Source organism: Sus scrofa, chromosome 9, assembly GCF_054392235.1.
Source record: "Sus scrofa isolate SSC_HxYL_T2T_F1_AM1 chromosome 9, Sscrofa_HxYL_maternal_Yorkshire_Landrace_v2.0, whole genome shotgun sequence".
Taxonomy (NCBI): Eukaryota; Metazoa; Chordata; class Mammalia; order Artiodactyla; family Suidae; genus Sus; species Sus scrofa.
This window is the reverse complement of record NC_139391.1, coordinates 76,810,984-76,836,578: the sequence shown is the minus strand read 5'-3', so window position 1 is coordinate 76,836,578 and position 25,595 is coordinate 76,810,984. Positions and strand designations below refer to the sequence as shown.

General features: G+C 34.0%; 2 protein-coding genes and 1 long non-coding RNA gene across 17 annotated transcripts in view; 2 read left to right on the top strand and 1 right to left on the bottom strand.

Moving 5' to 3' along the window:
- KRIT1 (KRIT1 ankyrin repeat containing) overlaps positions 1–22,444 on the top strand; it is a 39,916-nt gene extending 17,472 nt beyond the window's left edge. For all 13 annotated transcript variants that reach the window (XM_084976982.1, XM_021102374.2, XM_084976977.1 and 10 more), the window contains 9 exons: positions 3,169–3,325; positions 4,007–4,114; positions 5,969–6,125; positions 6,817–6,968; positions 13,022–13,188; positions 13,816–13,903; positions 14,630–14,836; positions 21,533–21,649; positions 21,964–22,444. In XM_084976982.1, the coding sequence (XP_084833108.1) occupies positions 3,169–3,325; positions 4,007–4,114; positions 5,969–6,125; positions 6,817–6,968; positions 13,022–13,188; positions 13,816–13,903; positions 14,630–14,836; positions 21,533–21,649; positions 21,964–22,032 (1,222 nt within the window). In that variant the 3' untranslated portion in view covers positions 22,033–22,444. The remainder of the gene's footprint in view (positions 1–3,168; positions 3,326–4,006; positions 4,115–5,968; positions 6,126–6,816; positions 6,969–13,021; positions 13,189–13,815; positions 13,904–14,629; positions 14,837–21,532; positions 21,650–21,963) is intronic.
- The window catches only part of LOC102158687 (uncharacterized), an 86,610-nt gene continuing 62,015 nt past the window's right edge, over positions 1,001–25,595 (bottom strand). The window contains exons 1-2 of one of the 3 annotated variants that reach the window (XR_002347031.2): positions 6,008–6,110; positions 1,001–3,432 (exon numbers count right to left, since the gene is read on the bottom strand). This is a non-coding gene — a long non-coding RNA (uncharacterized LOC102158687). Of the gene's footprint in view, positions 3,433–3,815; positions 5,869–6,007; positions 6,111–25,595 lie in introns of those variants that run through there. The other 2 variants (XR_014815771.1, XR_014815772.1) reach the window with 2 other exon arrangements.
- LRRD1 (leucine rich repeats and death domain containing 1) overlaps positions 22,611–25,595 on the top strand; it is a 50,613-nt gene continuing 47,628 nt past the window's right edge. The window contains exon 1 of the mRNA XM_021102378.2: positions 22,611–24,454. The gene's annotated coding sequence lies outside the window, so the exon portion shown is untranslated. The remainder of the gene's footprint in view (positions 24,455–25,595) is intronic.

The following is a 25,595-nucleotide window of genomic DNA, read 5'->3' as shown; positions in this document are numbered from 1 at the left end:
ATTACATCTAGTGTTATTTATTATATTAGAAGTTAAAACTGAAAAATATTTTAAGCATTTAATTCATTTTAAAATAACAGTAAACAAATATTAACAAATAACAAAATTTTATGAAGTATACCTTATTTTCCAAAATAAAAAATTAATGAGAAAAATAGCATTGTTTTGCATTCTTGCATCTCTTTATTCTCTAACCTCATAGACAGTTGGATTCTCACATCTGATTCTGCCTTTAATTCATTGTGATTTACATGTCATGTAGCTTCTAGAAAACTCCACCGTACACTTACGAAAAACAAGAATGAAAGTATGTTTGACCTAGAAGACACCCTGAAAAGATGTCAAGATCTTGATGCTTTCCTGGATCACTCTTTGAGGGCCATTTAATTAAATCACCTCAGGATTACTCCAAGCTTTAAAAATTCTCATATATTGATGACAAGTGTCTAAAAACTTTACCAGAATCACCATTTTCAACTACTATATAAATTGGCTTTCTCCCCAAATGGGTAACTTATCAACCATTCAGTAAATGTTTTGCTGACATCCCATAATTTCTCACCTCTCTCAAATCAGTGTCTTTTCTCTCCGATAGTACTTTCCAGTTTCATGTCATTGCTAGAGAGTGTTTTAGAACTATGATTTGGCTCCTTACGAATTATTCCATCTGCTATCCTTTGAGCCTTCACTGTAGCCAGCTGTCTATTCTTTTTGTTTCTTTCATCCTGCTAGCCTTTTGGTCCTCCCCTGTAAGATATTCTAAATCCTTCTACTGTTAAGAGCTTCAACTCCCACTGCTTTCTTTCTCCACTCTCATCAGCTAGTTCTACACCCTCTGTTTTCAAAGAAAGTTGAAGCCATCAGAAATGTCCTCCTTCTCCACTTCTAATCATCATTTTTTATTCCCATCTCTCTCCTGTATCATAAGGTATGCAAGTAAAAATCCTTTTTCTTCCCCATTAAATTCACTTACTCCTTTTCTGCATTTTCTTTCTTGCTGTTTTCAAACATACATGGGTCTTCTCCCTCCTTGAAAAAGAACCTTAATTTGAACCTGCTGCCTCTTTCGGCCACTATCCTGTTTCTCTCGTTCTCTTTATAGTTGCTAAGTGGGCCATACATAACTGCTTTCTCTTTTTGACTCTTCATGAACCTTCTTAACATTTTCCTTTTCCTGCTCTGCCCCACTTAATACTGTTGGCCAAATCTTTGATCTGAGAACAAATTGAAGTTGAAAGGGCAGCTATAATGGAGCTATAATGCAGGTCAGTACAAATGCAAGATATAATTGTTACGTTATCATTATTATTGAAATACTGACCTCTGTTCTGTGACCCAAGCATATGTTATAGTATGGAAACTGCTATACTAAGATACAGAAAACTGGATTCTAACTGGCTAGTACCCATGAGACCTTGGGCAAGTTACTTTACTAGTAACTTCATTTTTGTGCATTATAAATCTCTCTGCCTGCCTCATAAGTTGCCGAAGATTATACTAAGTAATTATGTAAGGAAGTACCTCGAAAACTTTAAAGTGTCAGACAAAATGTATGTTTATATTAATTATTTTTATTGTTACTTCTTGAATTGTTCCCTTAGTATCTTTTCCTGTCCTAAAAGATTGTTTTTAAAAGAGGCATTTCATTGTTCTAAGATGTTCATCTTTCTCAAAATTCTCTCAGAAAGATTTCATCTATTCTCCCAGCCTTAACAGTAAGTCTTTTCAGTTGGATGAATTTGCATATTCTCAGATAAATATCTCAAGCCTTTGCCTTCCTCCTGTGTACCAAGTCTGCATTTTCAATTGCCAACTGAACAGTTTAGTCACACTTTTTTTTTTTAATGAATAAGGCAGTCTGGAGAAGGCAAAGACACCACTCTCAAGGAACTTCCAGGCTGATAGAAATGTATATACACAAGGATGAAAGTAGTTAAAGTGAGATTTTAAGAAAGAGTAAAACTGTACAAATGTAGTGAGACTAGAGAGGTGGTAGATTTTAAACTATTTCAGAGAAATAATAGATCTTAACGTGAACAAAATCGTTGGTAGTGGCGAAGGACCTCTCAAGAAAAGCAAAGAACATGAGCAAAATGTCACATGAATAAGAAGGTTAGGATACAAGTGGCAGTTTCAGGGCATAGGAAAACCACAGGGTATGTGAAGGGGAAGAAAGGAAAGTTGACAGCAAATCAGAGCAGTTGTAAAGATGTGCTATTTTCCCCTCAAATGTACCATGTATAAAAACACATTTCCTTTCCTCTTCTACCCATTTATTTCCAAACAGTGAATTACCTTTCCACCATTGCTTCATCTTATAGCATTTATAAGTCTTCTTAACCAAGTGGTGGACTCACTGTGTCTGACACATGCTGTTTCTTCTCTTCTTGGTCCTAGCTTTGCTTGCTTATTTTCTTGGCTACCCAGAATATTTTACCTCTCTTTAGCATCTCTTCAGTTTCTTCCTCTTTAAAATCCAGTTCAAATTGTTCTTCTATCAAAACACTTTTTAAGACCATTTTAGACTGAAATCTTGTCTTCCTTTTCCAACACTTTTAAAGCATTAATTTTAAACTGTTATGATTTGACAAATATAAAGTACCTTATTTTGATTGTTATCTTAAACTGTTATTACTTAAATTTTAAAGCATTATGTAACTTATTCCATGTTTTTGTTTTCCTCTCTGATTACATTATAAGCCTTTACTCAAGCAGAGACCACGTATCTTAACATACCTTTGTCTCCACATTGCTCAATACAACAGCTACATGTAGAATTATGTCTTTGGGCCTATTTTGTAAATCAAAGGCAGGCCTAAGTAAAAAGCATTATTAAATTTATGAGTTAACTTTCTGCTTCTGAACATATTTTGACTAAAAATTTTATATCCCTAATTTATAATTTTTAAATTTTGTGTGCAGTGGTTCTCTATCATCTGCTTCTGTCTTATATTTGAGATTATATTTTCTCCCAGTTGATCAGAAATAGAAACAGTTGAATTGAATCAGAATAATTCATAAGAAATCCCTAAGCACTGAAAACATCAGTGTCTTCATTCCTTGTTCTCTGGCTTAGAAAAATCTTGTATTGCTTTGAGATATTGTCTAATATTTGGATTTTCAAAACATTTCAGATAACTTTTTAGGTTTTTTTTTTTTTTTTAATAGGTATGGAAAAGTTGAAGCAACACGCATATTGTTAGAGAAAGGAAAGTGCAATCCAAACCTTTTAAATGGACAACTTAGTTCTCCTCTTCATTTTGCTGCTGGAGGAGGACATGCTGAAATAGTACAGATTCTCCTAAACCATCCAGAAGTTGACAGAGTAAGTTGTTTTCTACAATTTTCTCCCTTCCTTCCTTCCTTTCTTTTTCACACAGTGAATAACAAGTAATGACACTAAAATGTTCAGTTGTTCACTTAAGAGGTCAGCTGAAAAATAAAAACAAATTTAACTTACTATACAGAATAAGTAATATTTATGTATAAACCTTGCTTTTGTGTATAATTTTAAAAATTGTAGTAAAGTATACCTGATAAAATTTACCATTTTAGCCATTTATAGATGTATAGATCAGTGGCATTAAGTACATTTACATTGTTTTACAACATCATAGTCATTCATCTCCAGAATGTACATAAAATTTAACCTCTTCTCAATTTATAGTGTATTTCCTCAAAAATATCTTTAATGAGGAAACAGATTTGCTATCATTTTTTGAATTTGTAATAATAAGTATTTTGTAAAGGGAAAAATAATAGCTTTAACAAAACCTTTGTTGTTGCTTTACTCAGAACTTTAAAAAAATAATTACATTGATTAATGCTTTGCATCTCTCAACCGTCAGTTCATGTTTATTTTAGGTAGAGCACGTACTAAGCATGGTTAATATTGACTTAATACATGACAGTAGTCTTTTTTATGAAACTTTGAATGATATTTTCCTTATTTGCGTATTTGTAATGCCTTTTTTCTTTAACCTCTTCTTTTCCCCCACATTTCTAGCATATAACAGATCAACAAGGACGATCTCCTTTAAATATCTGTGAAGAAAACAAACAAAATAATTGGGAAGATGCTGCAAAATTGTTGAAGGAAGCCATTAACAAACCAGTAAGAATTACCTTCATAAATACTAGTTAGAGCCAAATATCATATTTAAATTGATAAGTAATTTGAGGATCTTTGGCAGAGTAGTAGGATAAATGTATGGATGGCTTCTTTACTGCTTTTATAAACCTCATAGTTAGAGTTCAGATGCATTAAATTTGTTATCATCCCTAATATTTGGACATTTATTCTTCCATATCAAAATAAAACTTGTAGTATAAATAAATCTTTGAGTCACTTAAAATTAACTGCAATTGCATTGTAATCTCTATACTTGATATGCCAGTTACAAATTATAATCTATTCATTGAAGCATATTTCTCTACTTAGGCCTTCTAAGCAATACTTTATATTTGTAAATAATGATATTATATATCATTTAGTAATATAGTTTCAGCAAGTTACTTATCTGTTACAGATTCATTTTTCTCCTCAAGAGAGTGAATGGGTTAAAATAGGAGATTTCCCAGCTTTTTTATTCTGCCACTTCAACCTGGTCTTTCCATTTACTTATGTCCAAAATAATTAGCAGCGACATTAAGATAGAGAAGAATTAGCAATTAGAAAAGAATTCAGTTATACCTAAAAATTATAGTGATGATAAAACTATTATCAATTTAAAAATCGTTTCAAAATTTGCAAACCAGATGAAAGGATTTATACCAACTGGTAAAAGTTTGATACCAATAGGTATCACCTGTATGTCTGAGCTTTTCCAGAAATTTCCATTCACAGACAATAAGTATTTGCTGAGTATTTCTATAAATTTAACACCATGAAATGCTGAAAGTGATAAGTGATAAAGAATATACACATAATCTCTGCCTTTAAGGAAAATTACTCACACATTCATATACATTTTTGTCAAAACACTATTCGATGAACACAGGACAAAGACAAGGAAATAGGTACAGGGAGTAAAAGGTACCCTTCTGTTATATACTTCATTCCAGTTTTAAAATAAATTTATTTATTTATATTTTGGCCACCCCACAGCATATGAAGTTCCCAGGTTAGGGATCAGATGCAAGCCACAGTTGTGACTTACACCACAGCTGAGGCAACACTGAATCTTAACCCACTTCCTGGCCAGGGACTGAACCTGTGTCTCAGAGGCACTGTTGATCCCATTGCACCACAGGGGGTACAATTTATTTTCTAATTGTATAATTAAAACATTTTTATTTCTCATAATTTTTATATCTGAATGTATAAGATAAGAGGAATTAGGTACTTTTATCTAAAATGAACTGTCCTGGAAGTTGTTTGGAAACATCAGTTACTTCCCATAACAATAAAAATGTACTGAAAATAGCACTTTTTTCTGGGATTTTCTGACTGGAGGAAAGAAATTGGCTCAAGGTCCATTGGTCCATAACTTTAACGTATAAAGTCTTCTATCACACATTCCTCTTCGGAAAAATTATTGGTGGTACATATTTCTACATTATAATTTGTGGCCCACCAAACTCATGAAATACTTGACTTAACACCAGATTTAGTTAACCAAATCTATATCTCCATTTGATATTTATGTTGTACATTAATGGCTTTAAAATATCCTCTCAGAAGATTCTGAAGTTGAATTTTTTTTTTAGAAATAATTTGCCTTGGTTTCTGAAACTTGTTTGACCATAGAATGAATATTCAGAGGAAAACATGTTAGAAAATATAAATAATGAAAGTAAAATTTTAAAACACATTAGTGGAAGAGTCTTACTTGAAGCAGTTTTTCTGATAATTTCCATGTTACAAATCTATAACAAAGCAGATGAAGTTGAAATTAAAGCATTTTGTTGGACTGGGATGTATAATTTCTAACCAGGTTGCATAATTTATTATCATTCTTTGTCCTAGTATGAAAAAGTTAGGATATACAGAATGGATGGATCTTACCGTTCTGTTGAACTGAAGCATGGAAATAACACCACAGTGCAGCAGATAATGGAAGGAATGCGTCTCTCTCAAGAAACACAGCAGTATTTCACTATCTGGATCTGTTCAGAAAATCTAAGTAAGAAACTTGGTATTCTGTTGTATAAATGTAATTATTCTTTTTTGAGAGTGGGTTGGTAAATTTAAGTATAGCATCGATTATTACTGACTTTTACATTTTCAAGTGATACAGTGTTTTTCTAGTTTATATAAATTGTATTCAGACTACTGAAACAGATAAGCACCAAACTATTTTTTCTTTGGCAATGGAATGTGATTTGAGTGCCACTGAATGTAGTACTCATCCAACTTGCCTTATTTTCAGTGCTTATCTCATTTCAAAATAATACAGATGTTCTTTTTCTTTTTTTCTTTTTGGCTGCATAATGGCATATGGAAGTTCCTGGGTCCATGGATCGAGTCCGAGCCATAGCTGTAACCTCTGTCACATCTGCTGCAATACTAGATCCTTTAACCCACTGAGCCAGGTCGGGGATCAAACCTGCGCCTCTGCAGCAATCCGAGCTGCTACAGTTGGATTCTTAACCCACTGCACCCTGGTGGGAACTCCTTACATTCTTAAAAAAGTGGTTACCCTCAAATTGGGTAGTAACATCAATTAAAGTCAGTATTATATTAAATTTAGGCCTATAATCTGTGTGTGTTCAATACTTAGTGTACTTAGTTTAGTTTAATACAAAGTTACTATGCATTGATAAAATCGGTTCATTTTTACATTGTCATTTATAAAAAGGAAAGATGTTTTTCAGGCCTTCAGCTCAAGCCTTATCATAAACCACTGCAACATGTTCGTGACTGGCCAGAAATTCTTGCTGAATTGACTAATTTGGATCCCCAAAGGGAAACACCACAGCTTTTCCTAAGAAGAGATGTGAGACTTCCTTTGGAAATTGAGAAAAAGGTTTGCTTAGAAATCTTATTTACAGTCATTTAAATGTACAGGATCTACTGAGTTCCTATTATAAGCAGTAGAGGCAAAAATTGTGCTCGTCCTATACAGGAGGGTTTTTTTCTGTTTTTCTGTTTAATCCTCATATCCCAATTGTTAGTGCTAGAGTTTGAGTCTGTCTGCTTACCAAGCCCCTGGTGGGTTTTTCCATTTCTACATGTACTTTCTTAGAATACAAAAGAAATAGAGAATCCATCCTAGAGAGAATTACCAACCATATGGGAGACAGCTTATACAGAAAAAAATTTTAGAGTAGTTAGAAAGGGAGTACAGTGTCAAACTTAATAAAGGGCTAATCGATTGTATAAATTTCAAAGGAGCAAAGAGATACACTGGTGTAGGGAGAGAACAGAAAAAACATTCTGGATAGAGAAGATTATATTTAAAAAGAGGACATTAAAAAGTTATCCTCAAAGTTAATAAGCAACTTTTTTTCTTTTTTTGTGTTGGGTTTTTTTTTTTTTGCTTATTAGGGCCACACTTGTGGCATATGGAGGTCCCCAGGCTGGGGTCCAATTGGAGCTACAGCTGCCAGCCTACTCTACTGCCATAGCAATGTCAGATCCGAGCCTTCAAGCCATGTCTGTGACCTATACCACAGCTCACGGCACCGCCAGATCCTTAACCCACTGAGCAAGGCCAGGGATTTAACCCACAACCTCATAGTTCCTAGTCAGATTTGTTTACACTGTGCCATGATGGAAACTCCAATAAGTAACTTTTCTTGACTTAACAGAGAACTATATATATAGTAAAGGATAAGAATGGAATTTCATTTGATAGAAAAGGTCTGTCCCAAACTAGTATGTTTAGATTTGAATTACTGTAAACGTGATATAATGCCATCTGAAGGATGAATAGACAAGGAAGAAACCTAAGAGAGATAAATTACAGTTTCAACTAGATGATAGGATCAACACAGTGGTAGATGTGAAAACTGGGGAGAAATGACAGGTTCCAAGGTCTCATAAATTTGCTAAAGAAAAAAATACATAATGCATTTCCTTATTCTTTAAGGAAGTATTAGACAAGGTTAAGCAAATTTAGCAAATGAAAATTTCAGTGACTTTGTACAAACTTGGTAAATGTTTTATGCTTGACTATTCATATTGTCCCTCTAATATTGTCAAACTAAAGGTAGAAAAGGCATTTGGCAAAAACTCACACCTTTTCATGATAAAACTCAGGAAACTAGGAACAGAGGGGAACTTCCTCAATATAATAAATGGTGTTTATGAAAAACTCATGTGAAAGACTGAAAGCTTTCTGTCTGAGATCAGGAACAAGACAAGGATGCTTGCTTTCCCACTGCTGTTTAACATAAAGAAAGAATTTTTTTTTTTTTTGGCTTTTTAGGGCTGCACTTGTGGCATATTGGAAGTTCCAGGTTAGGGGTCGAATCATTGCGACAGCTGCCAGCCTACACCACAGCCACAGCAATGCAGGATCCGAGCTGCATCTGCAACCTATACCACCAACCTATACCACAGCTCATGGCAATGCCAGATCCTTAACTCATTGAGCAAGGCCAGGGATTGAACCCGCAACCTCATGATTCCTAGTTGGATTCGTTTCCGCTGTGCCATGATGGAACTCCTAAGACAAGAAGTTCTAACCAATGCAATTAGCCACAACCCATTCTCCCCAAACGAAATGAAAGGAAGGGAAGTAAAAAAAGAAAAAGGCATCAACATTGTAAAGGAAAATGTAAAATTGTTGATCACAATGACATGATCCTATATATAGGAAATACCAAAAAATATACACAAAAGCTACTAGAGGTAATAAATAGATTCAGCAAAATTGCAGGGTACAAGCTCAATGCACAAAAATTGGTTATTTGTATACACCAGCAAGAAACACTCCAAAAAACAAAATTAAGAAATCCATTAAAATAGCTTCTAAAAGAATAAAATACCTAGGGATAAATATAACAGAATTGCAAGACTTGTATACCAAAAACTATAAAAACATTGCTGAAAGAAATTAAAGAAGACCTTAGTAACTGGAAAGACATCCCGTGTTCAAGGATAAGACTTAATATTGTTAAAACATCAATAAAAGCAAAGTGATCTACCAATTCAACACAATTCCCTGACAACGGTCTTTTTTACAGAAAGAGGAAGGACAATCCCCAAATTCATTGCAAAGGGCCTTGAATAACCAAAACATTATTGAAAAAGAAGAATAACATTGATGGATTCACATTTCCCAATTTCTTACTACAAAGCTGCAGTATTTCAAATAATATGGAGTTGGTATAAGGATAGACATAGACCAGTGGAACAGATTTGAGAGTCCTGAAATAAACCCACATATCCATGCCAACTGCTTTTTGTCAAGGATATTAAGTACATCCCATGAAGAAAGAATAGTCTCTTCAACAGATGATGCTGGGACAATTGTAAATTCACATTCAAAAGCATTAAATTGGGAGTTCCTGTCGTGGCACAGTGGAAACAAATCCGACTAGGAACCATGAGGTTGTGGGTTTTTTCCCTGGCCTCGCTCAGTGGGTTAAGGATCCAGCGTTGCCATGAGCTGAGGTGTAACTCGTAGATGTGCCTCGAATCTGGCATTGCTGTGGCTCTGGCATAGGCCGGCAGCTGCAGCTCTGATTAGACCCCTGGCCTGGGAACTTCCATAGGCTGCAAGTGCAGCCCCAAAAAGACCAAAAGAAAAAAAAAAGAAAGAAAGAAAAAAAGAAAAAGGCAACCTACAAGAATGGAACAGAATATTACAATATTTGCAAATCAGGTATCTGAAATATCTGATAAGTGTTTATTATGCAGAACATAAAAAGAACTTCTACAACTCAACAAAAAGACAATCCAGTTAAATTAGGTAAAGGACTTAACATTTCTCCAGTAAAAATATACAAGTGGCCAATAAGCACATGAGAAGATGCTCAACATCATTAGTCATTAAGGAAATGCAAATCAAAAGTCAAGGACAACTACTTCACACCTATTAGAAGGATAGCTATAATAAAAAAAATTTATAAAGGAAAATGATGAGTGTTGATGAGTAGGTAGAGAAATTGGAACCCTTGTACATTGCAGATAGGAATGTAAAGTGATGCACCCTCTGTGGAAAAGAATTGAGTGGTTCTTCCGAAAACTAAACATAGAATTGCCGAATGATCCAACAATTCAACTCCTAGGTAAATACTTAAAGAAAATAAGTATTCAAACAGATTACCTGTATTCCAACATTCATAACAACATTATTCACAGTAACCAAAAAGGTGGAAATAGCTAAGTGTTTATCAAGAGATAAGTGGATAAAGACAATGTAGTATATGCACACAATGGAATGGTATTCAGCCTATGAATGAAGCTCTGTATATACTGTAAGATGGATGAACCATGAAAACATGCTACGTGAAATAAGCTAGACACAAATGAACAAATACTGTATGATTCTACTTATTTTAAATAAATACAGCAGGCAAATTCATAAACAGTATACTAGTGGTTACCGCAAGTGTGATGGGGAGACAGAATGACTTAATGGTTAGAGAGTTTCAGTTTGGATGATAAAAAATAATAGAAGTAGTGGTGATGCCTCACAACATTTCAAATATAACTAATGCCACTAAATTATACACTTAAAAATAGTTAAAATGGCAGATTTTGTTACACAGTGCTTAAAATGTATTAGATCTATGAAATCTACAAATAATCGAAGTATGCTCAGCCTGTCTTTCTTCACCTAAGTAAATTTTAAAGTGATTGGCAGAGAAAGAATAATGATAATACTTGGAAATTAAGTTAATTGCATACTATATTATAAATAATATAAACTCAAGTGAAAAAGAAGCAAGGATTAATGAGTATTTAGGTGAATCAGAATACCATGATTGTCTGGTAAAGTGGTTTTGTTTTTTTATTCATTGTGTAAATAAGAAATTCCAGTGTTCCCGTTGTGGCTCAGCAGTAGTGAACCTGACTTGTATCCATGAGGACATGCATTTGATCCCTGGCCCCACCCAGTGGGTTGGGGTTAGGGATCTGCCGTTACCATGAGCTTCGGTGTAGGTTGCAGATGGAGCTGTGGTGTATGCTGGCACCTGTAGCTCCTTTTTTACCCCTAGCCTGGGAACTTACATATGCTGCAGGTGTGGCCCTAAAAGGCAAAAAAAAAAAAAAAGGAAGGAAGGAAAGAATTCCTATTTGTACCATCTGAAAAATAGAAGAATTGCATTTTTTTATTAGGATTATTCTTTTAGGATGAAACGAGCCTGCTTTCATTTAAAAAGAATTGTTGACTAATACTCACTGAAAACACTATTAGGAATATAACTGTCCTCTGCTGAAACTATTCATAGTGAAAGTTGATTTTTAATACAAAAATATTTTTCTTCTTTTTTTCCCAAGATTTTATCTTGAGTAATTAAAAATCCTTAGAAAAGTTGAAAAAGTAATAAAATTCACACCGTATGTCATTCATTAAATTTATTAATTTTAACGTTTTACTGTATTTACTTCATCATTCTTTTCTGTGTGAATTATTTAAAATTGAGTTGCAGACGTCATGGCAATCCATCTCTATATATTTTATAACATGCAGTTTCTAAGAACAAGGATGTATCTCTATACTACAGTACCCTTTCAACCTAACTGAAAGAATATTTCCATTATAAGATCTAATATCAGACTCATATTCATATTTCCCCCCAGTTTTTCAAAGTCTCTTATAACTCCCAACTGAAAGATCTAGTCAAGATGCATACTTTCCATTTGATTGTTATCTCTTAACTCTCTTTTAATCTTGAGCAAATCCCTTATCTTTTTCCTCATGAAATTGTTTCAGTTTTTTAAATATTAAGTATTATATCATTTTAGTATGACAATTTTTTTTACCTAAGAGATTTGGGTCATTTTGAATCATACTTGGAAATACTTCTAAGTTTTCATTTAGAAACTCTGTAGTTGATAATTATTTCCAAGTATTCTGTAAGCTAGCATTTTTCAATCTTTGTTAATCTTACCAGATGAAGGAGTTCCCATTGTAGTTCAGTGATTTAAGAACCCGACTAGTATCCATGAGATGCAGGTTCAATACCTGGCCTCGTTCTGTGGGTTAAGGATCCAGCATTGCCATAAGCCGCAGCATCAGTCACAGATGTGGCTCAGATCCAGTGTTGATGTGGCTGTGGTGTAGGCTGGCAGCTATAGCTCTGTATCACCCCCTACCTCGGGAACTTCCATATGCTGCAGGTGTGGCCCTAAAAAGGCAAAACAAACAAAAAAAAAAACCAAAAAAACAAAACTTATCAGATAAAGTGAAATTTTAAAGTTTTTGAAACTTAAAACTTATTCTCTCTTTTAGTGTTACTTCAAAGTGCAAAGTATTTTTTGGTCAAATAAAAAATGTTAAGCTCTTTTCAAACTTCATGTATCCTTCGGGGAATTGACACATTTCCTTTTATCTTTTTTGAGGTTCACTCCTATATTGTATGAAGCATAGATTATAGAAAAAAGTATAAGGAATATGAAGAGTTTGAGTAAAATTGTGTTAGAATTATCCATAAACTGATGATAATTTTATTAGACTATAAATCAGAAGTTAGCAAACTATAGCCTATTGCCGAATCTGGGCTATTGCCTATTTTTGTATATCCTGCAAGCTATTAATGGTTGAAAAAAATTCAAAAGAATGTTATTTCATGTCATGTGAACATTTTATGAAATTCAAATTTCAGTATCAGTATAAAAAGTTTTAGTAGAACTCTGCCATGCATTTGTTGGTGTATTGCCTATGGCTACTTTTGTGTTACAGTACCAGAGCTGAGTAGCTCTAATAGAGCCTGTATGACTCGCAAAGCTTAAAATATTACTATCTGGACTTTAATTGTAAAAAATTGTCAACCTCTGCTCCAAAGCAGTAATAGCTCATAAGCAATTAAATAGCTTTTGCTTTTTCATATTATATAGTGTCAAGTTATACATTTGTAACAGGAAAGTATGGCCTAATAACCAAATTCTACTTTTTCTTTTAAGATTGAAGACCCACTAGCTATTCTCATTCTTTTTGATGAAGCCAGATATAATTTATTGAAGGGCTTTTATACAGCTCCTGATGCTAAACTGATAACATTGGCAAGTCTGCTGTTGCAAATAGTTTATGGAAATTATGAGAGTAAAAAACACAAGCAAGGTTTCCTAAAGTAAGTATTTAAAACAGTTTGTGTTCTTGGGCTCACCCAAGATTCAGTTTAACCAAGAAAGTTTAGAAATATTACATTATTAAGAAATATTTAGACATTGGTTTGGAATTAATATAAGGCACGGAATGAAGAAAAAGAACAACTTTGGTAGAGCATTCTTTAAGTTATACTCTCTCCAAAGTTATTTTTCTTATATTTAAATATAGTTTGATAGGCCTTATACTTGCTAACTTTTTCTTTACTATAAGTTTAAATAAGTTCACTAAAATTCATTTGGATAAGTAGTAGAAAAAAATATTATAAGGCAGATGCATTTCAGAATCCCACCACAAAAACTAGTTTACGTTTCATGAGAAAAAAACACTGAGGTTTTAGCACATCTAAAGATTGTTTATTATAGTTTTCAATATTCAAAAATATTTTGTGGTTATTGAAAGAAGCTTTTCTCTAAATTGAGCAATATTAGAATTGTGACTTTTTGCTTAATGTTTAGAGTTCCCTGATATTTTGCAATATAGTGTTTTTCAGTTTAAAAATCACATTAAAGTCATTTTATATCTAAATGATTATATTACTTTAGCTACTAAAGATGATTTATTTAAAAGATGTTGGCATATTTGTTTTCAGTGAAGAAAATCTAAAATCCATTGTACCTATTACCAAATTGAAAAGTAAGGCACCTCACTGGACAAATAGAATACTTCATGAATACAAGGTAAGCTGTTAAATAGAAATAAAGGTGTTTTATAGCCTAGTTGAAATGTCATTAGTATTATTAATGTTTTAAACATAGGTGTATTAAATTTATATTCCTGAAATTAAAAAATGATATTCTAATTCACATGCCTGGAAGGGAATGTAGCAAGATATTTTTAATAATGTCCTGTTCAGAACCTTTTACTGAATACCTTCTGTATGCTGGATACTGTGGTAAGGGCTAGAGATTTTAAAAACATGAAATAATATCCTCTCTTGGAGATCCCATTGTGGCTCAAGTGGTTAACGAACCCAACTAGTATCCATAAGGATGTGGGTTTGATCCTTGGCCTTGCTCAGTGTGTTAAGGATCTGGCATTGCTGTGGCTGTGGTGTAGGCCAGCGGCTACAGCTCCAAATAGACCCCTAGCCTGGGAACCTCCATATGCTGCGGGTGCAGCCCTAAGAAAGACAACAAAATAAAAAATAAAAAATAAAAATATCCTATCTCTACCCATAAGGCACTTAAAAAATGTAGTAGAATAGATAAACAATATTTGTAGACCTTGATATTTCTTCATTTTTTAAATATAACCACAAAAGAAAATCTGCTCTTGGGATAATGTCATACAATTTTCTCTTCTTTGGGGTAGCCTTGATTTTAGACACTGCTTAGTTGACCTATTTGGATTATCAAAGGTACACTGTGCTTTCATATCTCTTTATTTTACTTATTTGTTTTTAGAATCTTAGTACAAGTGAAGGTATCAGTAAAGAAATGCATCACCTTCAGCGTATGTTCTTACAGAATTGTTGGGAAATCCCTACATATGGAGCAGCTTTTTTCACAGGACAGATATTTACAAAGGCCAGCCCTAGTAACCATAAAGTCATCCCTGTGTATGTAGGTGTGAATATAAAAGGACTTCATCTCCTCAACATGGAAACTAAGGTAGAGTTTCAGCTTTTCAGCTGTTTTTGACCACTGACATTATATAATATCTAAAATAACAGTACTAGCTTACATGAAAACTCTAGAAATAGCATAAATACAAGACTAGTCATCGTAAGTTTGTTTATAATAGGAAAGGATGGGGGGTGAAAGTGAAATGATTGTCAATAAGGAGTTAACATATTAATTATGGTACATTTGTACATTGAAATAGCTTGCAGCCATATAAAGGAATGAATCTTTTTGTGTAGAATGGTCTCTTAAGATATATTTGGTGCTGAACCATATGTAATATGCTACCATTCACATAAAAATGGGTGGAAATGAGTATTTATACAAAGAAAAGAAAAACACACAAAGAGATGTATGCATCTTCATATTCATTACAACATTATTTACAATGGCCAGTATATGGAAACAACTTAAGTGTCCATCAGTGGATGAATGGATAAAGAAAATTGTGGTGTGTATATATGCAATGGAATATTACTGGGCCATTAAAAAGAATGAAGGCTTGTCAAATGCAACAATATGGATGGATCTTGAGGGCATTATGCATAGTGAAATAAGTCAAAGACAAGTACTGTATGATCTCATTTATAATGTGGAATCTTAAAAAAAAATGAAAACAATCTCATAGATACAAAGAACAGGCTGTATGGTTGCCAAAGGCAGGGTGTTGGGAGATAGGTGAAATGGCTGAAGGGGTTAAAAGGTACAAACTTCCAGCTGTGAACTAAATAAATCATGGGGATGTAGCATAGAGCATGGTGACCAAAGTTAATAGTACTACAGTGCAGGAGTTCCTGCCATGGTGCACTGGGTTAAGGATCCAGTGTTGCTACAGCTGTGGTATAGGCTGCAGCTGTGGCTCGGATTCAGTCCCTAGCCCAGGAACTTCCATATTCCATGGGTGTGGCCAAAAAAGAAAAAAAAATTATGCTGTATTGTGTATTTGAAAGTTGCTAATAAATCTTAAAATTCCTCATCTCAAGAAAAAAATTTTGTAACTATGTTGACAAATGTTAACAATATTTATTGTGATGCTATGCAATACATACAAATATTGAATCATTATGTTGTATAGCTGAAACTAGTATAATGTTATGTCAGTTATACCTCAAAAAATGGGAGGAAATAAAGACTATATTTACATAAATACTTGTTGCTTTTATATTCATAAAAAAATCTCTTAAAGACATTAGAGAAGGGGAACCATGTAACTGGGAATAAGAGTGGGAGGGAGACTTTACTAAATAGCATTTTGCAATTAAAATTTTTTTTAAACTGTGATTGTATTACCTATTTAAAAAATCAATTAAAATCAATTAAATTTAAATGGAAAATACAGATTTAAAAAAGGATATATAATAGCTGATACAGTGGATATTTTGAAAATTAGAATTGGTTACAAGCACAATTTAGGGGCAGGGAGCACTTTAGGTGTGAATGGATGGGATTGTGAATACCTGTTAGACCTTTTCTATTCCATCATCTTGATCCAGCTGCCCCAACTTAAGTGCTTTTCAACCAGAGGCTTATTACTGTACTGTGCTCTTATTTTTTGTTGTTTTTTTTTTGGCTGCCCAATGGCATATGGAGTTCCCAGCCCAGGGATCAGATCAGAGCCACAATTGTGACCTATACTACAGATGTGGCAACATGGGATCCTTAACCCACTGTACAAAGCTGGGATTGAACGTGCATCCTGGTGCTGCAGACATGCTGCCGATCCTTGTTGGTGCCACAGTAGGAACTCCACTTCCTTTCTCTACTTAAAGTCACTTAATATAAATATGGGGGAGTTCCCATTGTGGCTCAGTAGTTAATGAATCCGACTAGGAACCATGAGGTTGCGGGGTTGATCCCTGGCCTTGCTCAGTGGGTTAAAGATCCAGTGTTGCTGTGAGCTGTAGTGTAGGCCGGCAGCTACAGCTCTGATTGGACCCCTAGCCTGGGAACCTCCATATGCCACAGGAGTGGCCCTAGAAAAAACAAACAAAAAAATATGTGTGTGTGTGTGTGTGTATGGGGTTATCAATTATTTTAGCATGTTTAACACATTTCACAGGATTAACAGCTTTCTAGTTAGTAACAGAAAGCAAATAAAAATCTATTTTGTTCATTCATATTTGTCAAAAATAGAACATTTCCAGAGTTCCCTAGTGGCCTAGTGATTACAGGATCTGGCATTGTCACTGCTATGGCTTGGGTCACTGCTATAGTACAGGTCAATCTTTGGCCTGGGAACTTCTGCACGCCATGGGCATGGCCAAAATTTTTTTTTTAATTAAAAAAAGACTATTTCTAAATCAGATAATGTAATAACTAAGCTTATGCATTTAAAAAAGTATTTTAGATTAGGAAATTTCATCATAAACCTAATTTTTACTTGTATCATTTTGCTAAGTCTTTATTATGTTATCATTTAACTTCTGAACGTATCCCAATTTTAGTTTAGTCATTTCATGATAATTCAGGATCATCGTTATGGGCAACAGTTATTTTATCATGCTGTTAGATATGCCTGGGAATGGAGGTAAAGAATACTTAGGGACATAGGACAGAGGAGGCAGTGACTTCAGCAGTTGACTTAGAGCTTGATTTTTTAAGGTCTCTGATACCAGTATGCTTTTGAGTCACTTACTTATTTTCCCTTTAGACTACTCACACAAAATAAGCTGCTTCTTATTAGCTTGTAACTACTTTTTCTATTCCTGTTGCACTAAGTTTGCTAAAGGAAATAAAGGAGAAATTCCCCCTTGAAATATCAAGACATTTTTCCAATGCTATTTCAGAGGATTTTATACTTATATCTGCAAATTCTTCTTCATTGAACTGGATGATGATGTTGTGGGTGTAACACTGAGCCTTTTCTCTAAACTGTACTTTATGTTTGACTTTTGGTAGCAGTCCAAGTTTAGGCAACAGTATAAAGTTTTACAAAGTCAAATGATGGTTCAGTAATATAACATTTCATATTATGAATACTATTCTAGTCCAGAAGTTGAATGAGATAGCAGAAGCAAGCAGAGGATAATATTATTAAGAATCTGCTTTTTCTGGATAAGATGTTCAATTTCTAGAGATATAAATAGAAATGCTGTCATTGGATATATTAAAAAGTGATTGAAGCCAAGAGTAATGATGTTTTCTGTCCACATAATCATTACCTGGTATTCTATAAGCTGCTGATAAATTTATGGCACCAATAAAAATTATTTAACATAATTACATTTTCAAACCATCAAAGATGGGAACAGTCAGCTTGTTCTCAGTTGTCTTAGATAGACCAAGATCTGCTAGGGTTGAATTTGACAAGCTTGCTTAAATAAACATCTTCATCTGCAAAAATACTTTCATTTTCATTTAAAACTACATGGGATTAGTCTCCTAGATTAAATCTCAGGAAAAGACATAGAATACAGCTGTTGTGGGGTTTTTTTTTTTTTGAAATCTACTTCTATATTTTGTTTTTCTTTGGAGTAATGACAGTTGCCTATCAGAAATAAAGCTCAACTAATTTTATCTTTGGGTTTTTGTTTTTTGTTTTTTGTCTTTTCTAGGTCCGCACCCATGGCGTATGGGGGTTCCCAGGGTAGGGGTCTAATCCAAGCTGCAGCCACCCGCCTACACCACAGCTGCAGCAACTCGGGATCCAAGCTGCGTCTGCAACTTACACCACAGCTCACAGCAACTCCGGATCCATAACCCACTGAGTGAGGCCAGGGACTGAACCCACAACCTCATGGTTCCTAGTCAAATTCATTAACCACTGAGCCATGACAGGAACTTCTCAACCAATTTTATATGCTCATCAGAGACTTTCTGTCTATATAAAATGTAGACACTATTGAATAGATAACATGTGCTACGTTATATAGTTCACTGTTTCTGTGGTGAGAGCATTGCTATCTTGAGAACTGAACTATACTTGTTGCTGTATCTTCAGTCTTAGTAATACCACTGCTACTTCCAGGCAATAGATTATCACTACTTCTCCTGTCTGTCCTGGTTGGCTAAGTGCTACTTCTGACTTCTGTGGTTTCCTTTTTCTGATCTTAACTATCTCTGCCATTTCCCTTGTCCTTTTTGACTTCCCTTGCTAAGCACCTTGCCCTTTGTAGGTTTTATCTCCTAATTAGAGCTACCTTTTCCTTCTTTTTTTTTTTTTTTTTTTTTTTTTTGTCTTTTTGCTATTTCTTTGGGCCGCTTCCGCGGCATATGGAGGTTCCCAGGCTAGGGGTCTAATCGGAGCTGTAGCCACCGGCCTACGCCAGAGCCACAGCAACACAGGATCTGAGCCGCGTCTGCAACCTATACCACAGCTCACGGCAACGCCAGATCGTTAACCCACTGAGCAAGCGCAGGGACCGAACCCGCAACCTCATGGTTCCCAGTCGGATTCGTTAACCACTGCGCCACAGCGGGAACTCCCTACCTTTTCCTTCTAAAGCAGATCTCTCAAAAAAACCATGTGGACTCTGGATCTCTTCAGCTCTACTCAGCTGTTTTCATTATTGCAGATTTCTCAAAAATTCTTCCTGGAGTTCCCGTCGTGGCGCAGTGGTTAACGAATCCCACTAGGAACCATGAGGTTGCGGGTTCGGTCCCTGCCCTTGCTCAGTGGGTTAATGATCCGGCGTTGCCGTGAGCTGTGGTGTAGGTTGCAGACGCGGCTCGGATCCCGCGTTGCTGTGGCTCTGGCGTAGGCCAGAGGCTACAGCTCCGATAAGACCCCTAGCCTGGGAACCTCCATATGCCGTGGGAGCGGCCCAAAGAAATAGCAAAAAGACAAAAAAAAAAAAAAAAATTCTTCCTGCACATTGTCCTTTAGCAACAAAATCTTTATTTTTAACTTATGGTTTCAGTGCTTTTGTTGGTCATTTGACATACATGTGATTGAGGAGTTACTGTACCACAGGGTTTTTTTTCTGTATATTAAACTTTAGAGGCCATATTAGGTTATTTCCTGCAACAAATTTCAAGTGACTGATCCAAAAGATAGGCAGTTTAATGTATTATGATATCTTTACTCTGTGTTTCAATGTGTACTTTGTTAAATAGCTATTTTAGCAGATCCTGTCTATAAGATAGGTTTTATAAGTTAGTTATTTTTAAGATGTTATTATATTCCCATTATACATGGTATATACTCATAGAAATTAATAATGCTATTTTCCTTAGAGAACCTCACTTTCAAAATGTCCTAAGCTATTACCTCTCTGGTACATCCTTAGTTTATGACTTACAACCATTATGTTAAGAACTGCTCATCACACATCATTGCCTGAATAGTGCTGCTCTTTCAGGGGAGCATTTGATCTGTGTTGTTATTTTAATTCTTCACTGGAAAAGTATTTGCTTGCCTATTAAATATAAATATTTCCATTAAAAAAAACAGAACTGCTAGTCATATAGAGGTAATGTTTCTAAAAAGTATGGCATGAACTCTTTCTTTGTATATGTATATACAAAGAATATATTTTTAGGGTAAGAAAATATAAGTTACTGCTAGGAGATAATTATTTTTTCAATAATCAAAAGGCTATATTGGATTCCTTTTAAACATAACATTATGTTAGAAAGTGTAGGAATAGAGTAGTCTAGTTTGTTTAATGGTTCTGTTGAATATATAAAGAGTATATTACTAATTTTTTAAATTATGGTTATATTTACAGTAAATATATTAGTGTACTTTTGTCCAGTGAGATGAAATTGCCTAAGTCAATATGTTACCACTATTACAGTAAATCTCAGATATGAAATTACTTTATGAATATTCAAAAGGTAATTGAATAAAGTAAAAGGAATAGTTTTTAACATACAGAAAGTAAAAACTTATAGTACACTTAATTTTCCTGATAGTTACTGATAGAATGGATATCTTTTTTCCCCACTTCATTGGGTAAGTTTAAGGTGTACAATGTGTTGATTTGATACATTTAATATATTTCAAAATGATTACCACCATAGCATTAGCTAACACCTCTATCACATCACATAATTACAGTTTTTTTTCTTTTTGGTGAGAACATTTAAGGTGTACTCTCTTAGCAACTTTCAAGCCTATAGTACAGTATTGCTATTACTAACTGTAATCACCACGCCTCACATTAGGTCCTCAGAACGTCTTCATCTTGTAACTGAAAATTGGTGCTACTTGCAAGAACCAACATATGCTTTGATTCCCTCTACCCGCCAGCCCCTGTTAACCACCATTCTACTCTCTGTTTCTGAGTTTGGCTTTTTTAGATTCCACATTTTTGTGATAGCCTATGGTATTTGTTTTTCTTTGTCTGACTTATTTCACTTAGCATAATGCCCTTAAGTTCTATTCATGTTGTTGCAAATAATAGGATTTCCTTATTTCTCATGGCTGAATAATACTTGGTGTAAAGTATGTGTGTGTGTGTCCATTAGCTACACAAACATAGCACAGAATGGGCACCTAAATTTTTTCGTCATTCTTATATAAAAAATATCATTGTTCAGGGCAGTCTCCTGAGAGTTTACCATGTATGTGGCTCTCTCCTGCAGGCTGTGTGAAGTTAGTGTGGATACTTTGAACAAAGTTTTATTTTAACATTCAAAACCATTGTGTTTAGACCTGGCTAGATAAGGATAGAGAGTAAGAGAAGATAGGTGTTGTTTGATAACTATTTCAGTATATAACAATTTCTAATTATGTTTCAGGCTTTACTCATCAGTCTTAAGTATGGTTGTTTTATGTGGCAGTTGGGAGATGCTGATACTTGTTTTCAGATCCATAGTATGGAAAATAAAATGAGCTTTATTGTACATACAAAACAGGTAAGTACTTAATGATTCTGGACTTCTAGTAATAAACTTTACTATATTAATAAAGTTATTTCTTTTTTACAAATGACAATCCATTTTACTTCAAGGGAAACCACTAACATGAAATTAACACATTTAAAACCAAGGTAAAAAGGCAGCCTTTCCTAAGCAAAGCTAGAAACTTACCTGAATAATTTATTGTAGTCTTATAACAATGAAAAGTTCCTTTTCAAACAGATAAAGAACTATCTTTCCACTCCCATGTGTGTCAATTACACATTCTTACATATTTCATATTTATTGTCTAAATATATTTTACTTTGTAGGCCAGCCTTGTGGTAAAACTACTAATGAAGCTAAATGGACAGTTAATGCCAACTGAAAGGAATTCATGAGAGGAAAGCAACTGATACCTAAGCCACCACATTTTGTAATGTAGATTTTTTTCCGTGAAAGATTTCTTCAACTTACATTTAACAAGGCATTTAGTCTCTTGTAATATATATGTATACTACTACATTGTACAGAATCTGTACTTATGTTTGGTGTGTAAGATACCAGTTAGTTTTATATAATATCCACATAAGCTAATTAGTTTTTAAGAGAAACACACAAAAAGGTATAGACTGATAGCCTGTATAATATTAGACAAAATAGTAGACTTATAAAAAGTTATTTTTGGTAAATGTAAAGAATTTAGAGTGGAATGTGATGAAATTAAAATGTAGCTTTGCTATGACTTTGTGTGTCATTTCAAAATTTAAAGTCAACATGATTTGAATAAAATTGTTTTCTACTTAAAGCATATATAACACTGTTACTTAAAATGTTTTTTTCATAACCTATGAACATTTCTCAACAATGTTTTTAAAAGACGTAGTTAGAATGTTTATCTAGTATCAGCTAGTATTTCTCAAAGTGCTGTAGTTCTCGAACGCCCTGCATTCTAATTACGTGTGTGCCTCTTTAAAAATAAGAATTTCAGGGGCTCATTCTAGACAAGTTCATTCACTCTCTTGGAATCAGCAGGGCCTGGGAATATTTTCTTAAGTTTTAATTTGTTTTCTGTTGAAATAATTCTAAACCCAGTATGAATTTAGATTATTAAAGTTAAGTAAATTATACAAAACTGTCTGGCATACAAGCACATACATACAATAATCCCTGGATATTAGTAGTTACATTTATTCAGAACCTGTATTTTTATGAGGTGGCGCAATGATGTATTTATATTACCTTTACATTATATGAAGTAGATCACCAAATACCTGGTTGTTATATTTAGGAGAGTACTGATGTCATGTTAGGTGCTAACTTTATTAATCTGCTATTTAAAAAGCTTAGGAATTAGTCTTTCCAAACTTACAGATTGATGTCTTCTAAGTTCAGAGATAGAACAGTCATATTTAAAATTATTCTACCAATTGCAGATGATATTTTTGTATCATCATCTACTCTTCCCATTGACTTCTGCATATCTTTAATAGTGGTCTGCTGAGCTTTATTAAAATTATGTAGTTAAGTTTAATGAGAAAGCAGATTTTTCTTTTAATTCTGTGCTTAGCACTTTCAACTCTCCATAGACAGTGCTCAATAGCCTCAACTGCTACCAAATACCCTGTTGACTCCTAAACCTAAAACTTTAGCCTCAATTTCTGTCTCATGCTTTTTTTTTCCTTTTTAAGGCCACACCTGTGGCACATGGAGGTTCCCAAGCTGGGGGTCAAATGAGAACCATCAGAGCCATGGCAACACCAGATCTGAGCCACATCTGCCACCTGCACCACAGCTTAATGGCAGTGCCAGATCCTTAACCCACTGAGCAAGGCCAGGGAGCCAGCATGCATCATCATGGACACTATGTTGGGTTCTTAACCTTATGAGCTACATGGGAACTCCCTGCACATAAATTTTAAAAATTTTAAAGTACTTTACAGAATCACAACTTGCTATATAAGTGCTGATAACTTACAAAAAATATATGTAGATTTAATGGAACTCTAAGTCATTACTCAAATTTGAACAGTGACTGGTCAAAGACAGTTATAGGTTACCTGCTCAGAAATACAGACAACTTTAAAAAGAGGGAAAATAGTAATCTTTGCTAACAAAAATGCAAAACAACCTTATTAAAAGAGTTCAAACTGTATGAAATAATAAAACAACTTATTACATTAATAAAAAGCAATGATGGTACAGGACTAAGACAACATATGAAAATATATTCTGGGTGGTACTGAAAATTGGTTAAATCTTTTGGTAAAGCCATCTGGACAGTGTTTTCTCCCCTTGACCTGATGATCCCACATAGAGGACAATCCAAGGATGAGCCCACTGCCTCTACTTTCTCATTTGCAGTGCTTTAGTGATATAGTTTCCCCTCTTGCCTAGGTAAACCACATGTGCTGCAATTCAGCAGGGGAAAAAATAATAGTTTTCCAATATTACTGTAAAAGTGGAAGAAAATTGTACAGTTAAAAATAATATTTATCCTAGGCAATTGCTTTTAAAGCAAGTCTTTGCCAGAGCAAACCAAATGCTTTAGTTGTTATAGGATCATATAATAATGCCATTAACTCAATTATATGAGCAAATAACACACTTATAACGTCAGAGAGCAACCAGCAAATCATTTGTTGACTTTTGGAATATGCTATGTGATGTTTTAATAACATGCCTTCCCAGTTGTATTTTACAGATACTGATAATACTTGTTCTTTGTATTTACTGAATATATGCCAGTAGGGCAATGAAAGGAAAAGAACCTAAAATGGCAAATCACATGCAGATGGAAAAATGGATAAATTTTTCACTCAAGTAAGTTGTGTACTACTGTTGCTTTCTGGATTATTTTCTTACAATTAACATTAAATTTAGTTTTGTACATATAGTACTCAGAGGAAGAAAAGCCAAATCTGGATTTTTAATTTATTTCAGCCATTTCACTCAGAAATAATTTACTGTATACAGTCAAACATTAGATTTTAATTAATTTTATCTGAACTTCAGCTTGTTAAATTACTTAACATCTTAAAATACATAGATAGTCACATGCCACTTACTGTTTTATGTTGTATAAAAGTTTAAAAGTAGAGTTCTACTAAGTATTATAAAATTAAGAACATTTCTCCCTCTTTCTCAGTCATAATCAGGCACTGACATGAATGGTAAAATAGTCATTTCTTATTTACATTACTGTCTAAATGAAGAAAGATACAGAAATAGAAAGTTTCCAAGATGGAGTAAACACTATTATAGGAGTTACCATAATGAAATGTTTTTGAAACTTATCTTTTAAGTTCTAAGTAAAATTTTTTGGTAAAATCCTTAGATAAAGGTAATCTCAATTTCCTTTGGTAATGAAGAGTTTAAATTATAAGTCAAAAATTTAGTATTTAAACTCCCTAAAAGAAAGGGAGGTGAGTGGCATAAGAAAACTACCTGTATTCTAAAAACCAAAAGTAATATAAATTGTAATGTTAAGATAAAAAGTTTTTTTCATCTCTACCTATTTGAGTAAAGAAAGTAAGGATACTAAGTAGCACTTTTTAATGCCCTTGACACCAGACTTGTGGAACACTAGCAAATAATACTATTTTCCAGCAGTTTGGTAAGGATATAAAAATAGACACATAGATCAATGGAATAAAACAGAGAGCCCATAAATAAACCCACACATACACAGTTAATTTATGACAAAGGGGCCAAGAATATATAATGAGGAAAGGACAATATCTTCACTAAATGGTATTGGGAAAACTGGACCACTACTTTACCATACACAAAACTAACTCAAAATGGATTAAAGATTTTAACCATAAAACTCAATAAAAGCAAAGAGGTGTTTGTATGATTTTTGAATTTGACACCAAAAAATACACACAGAGACAAATGGACTATTATTTAGCCAGCAAAAAGAAATCCTGCTATTTGTGACAACATGGATGGACCTTGAAGG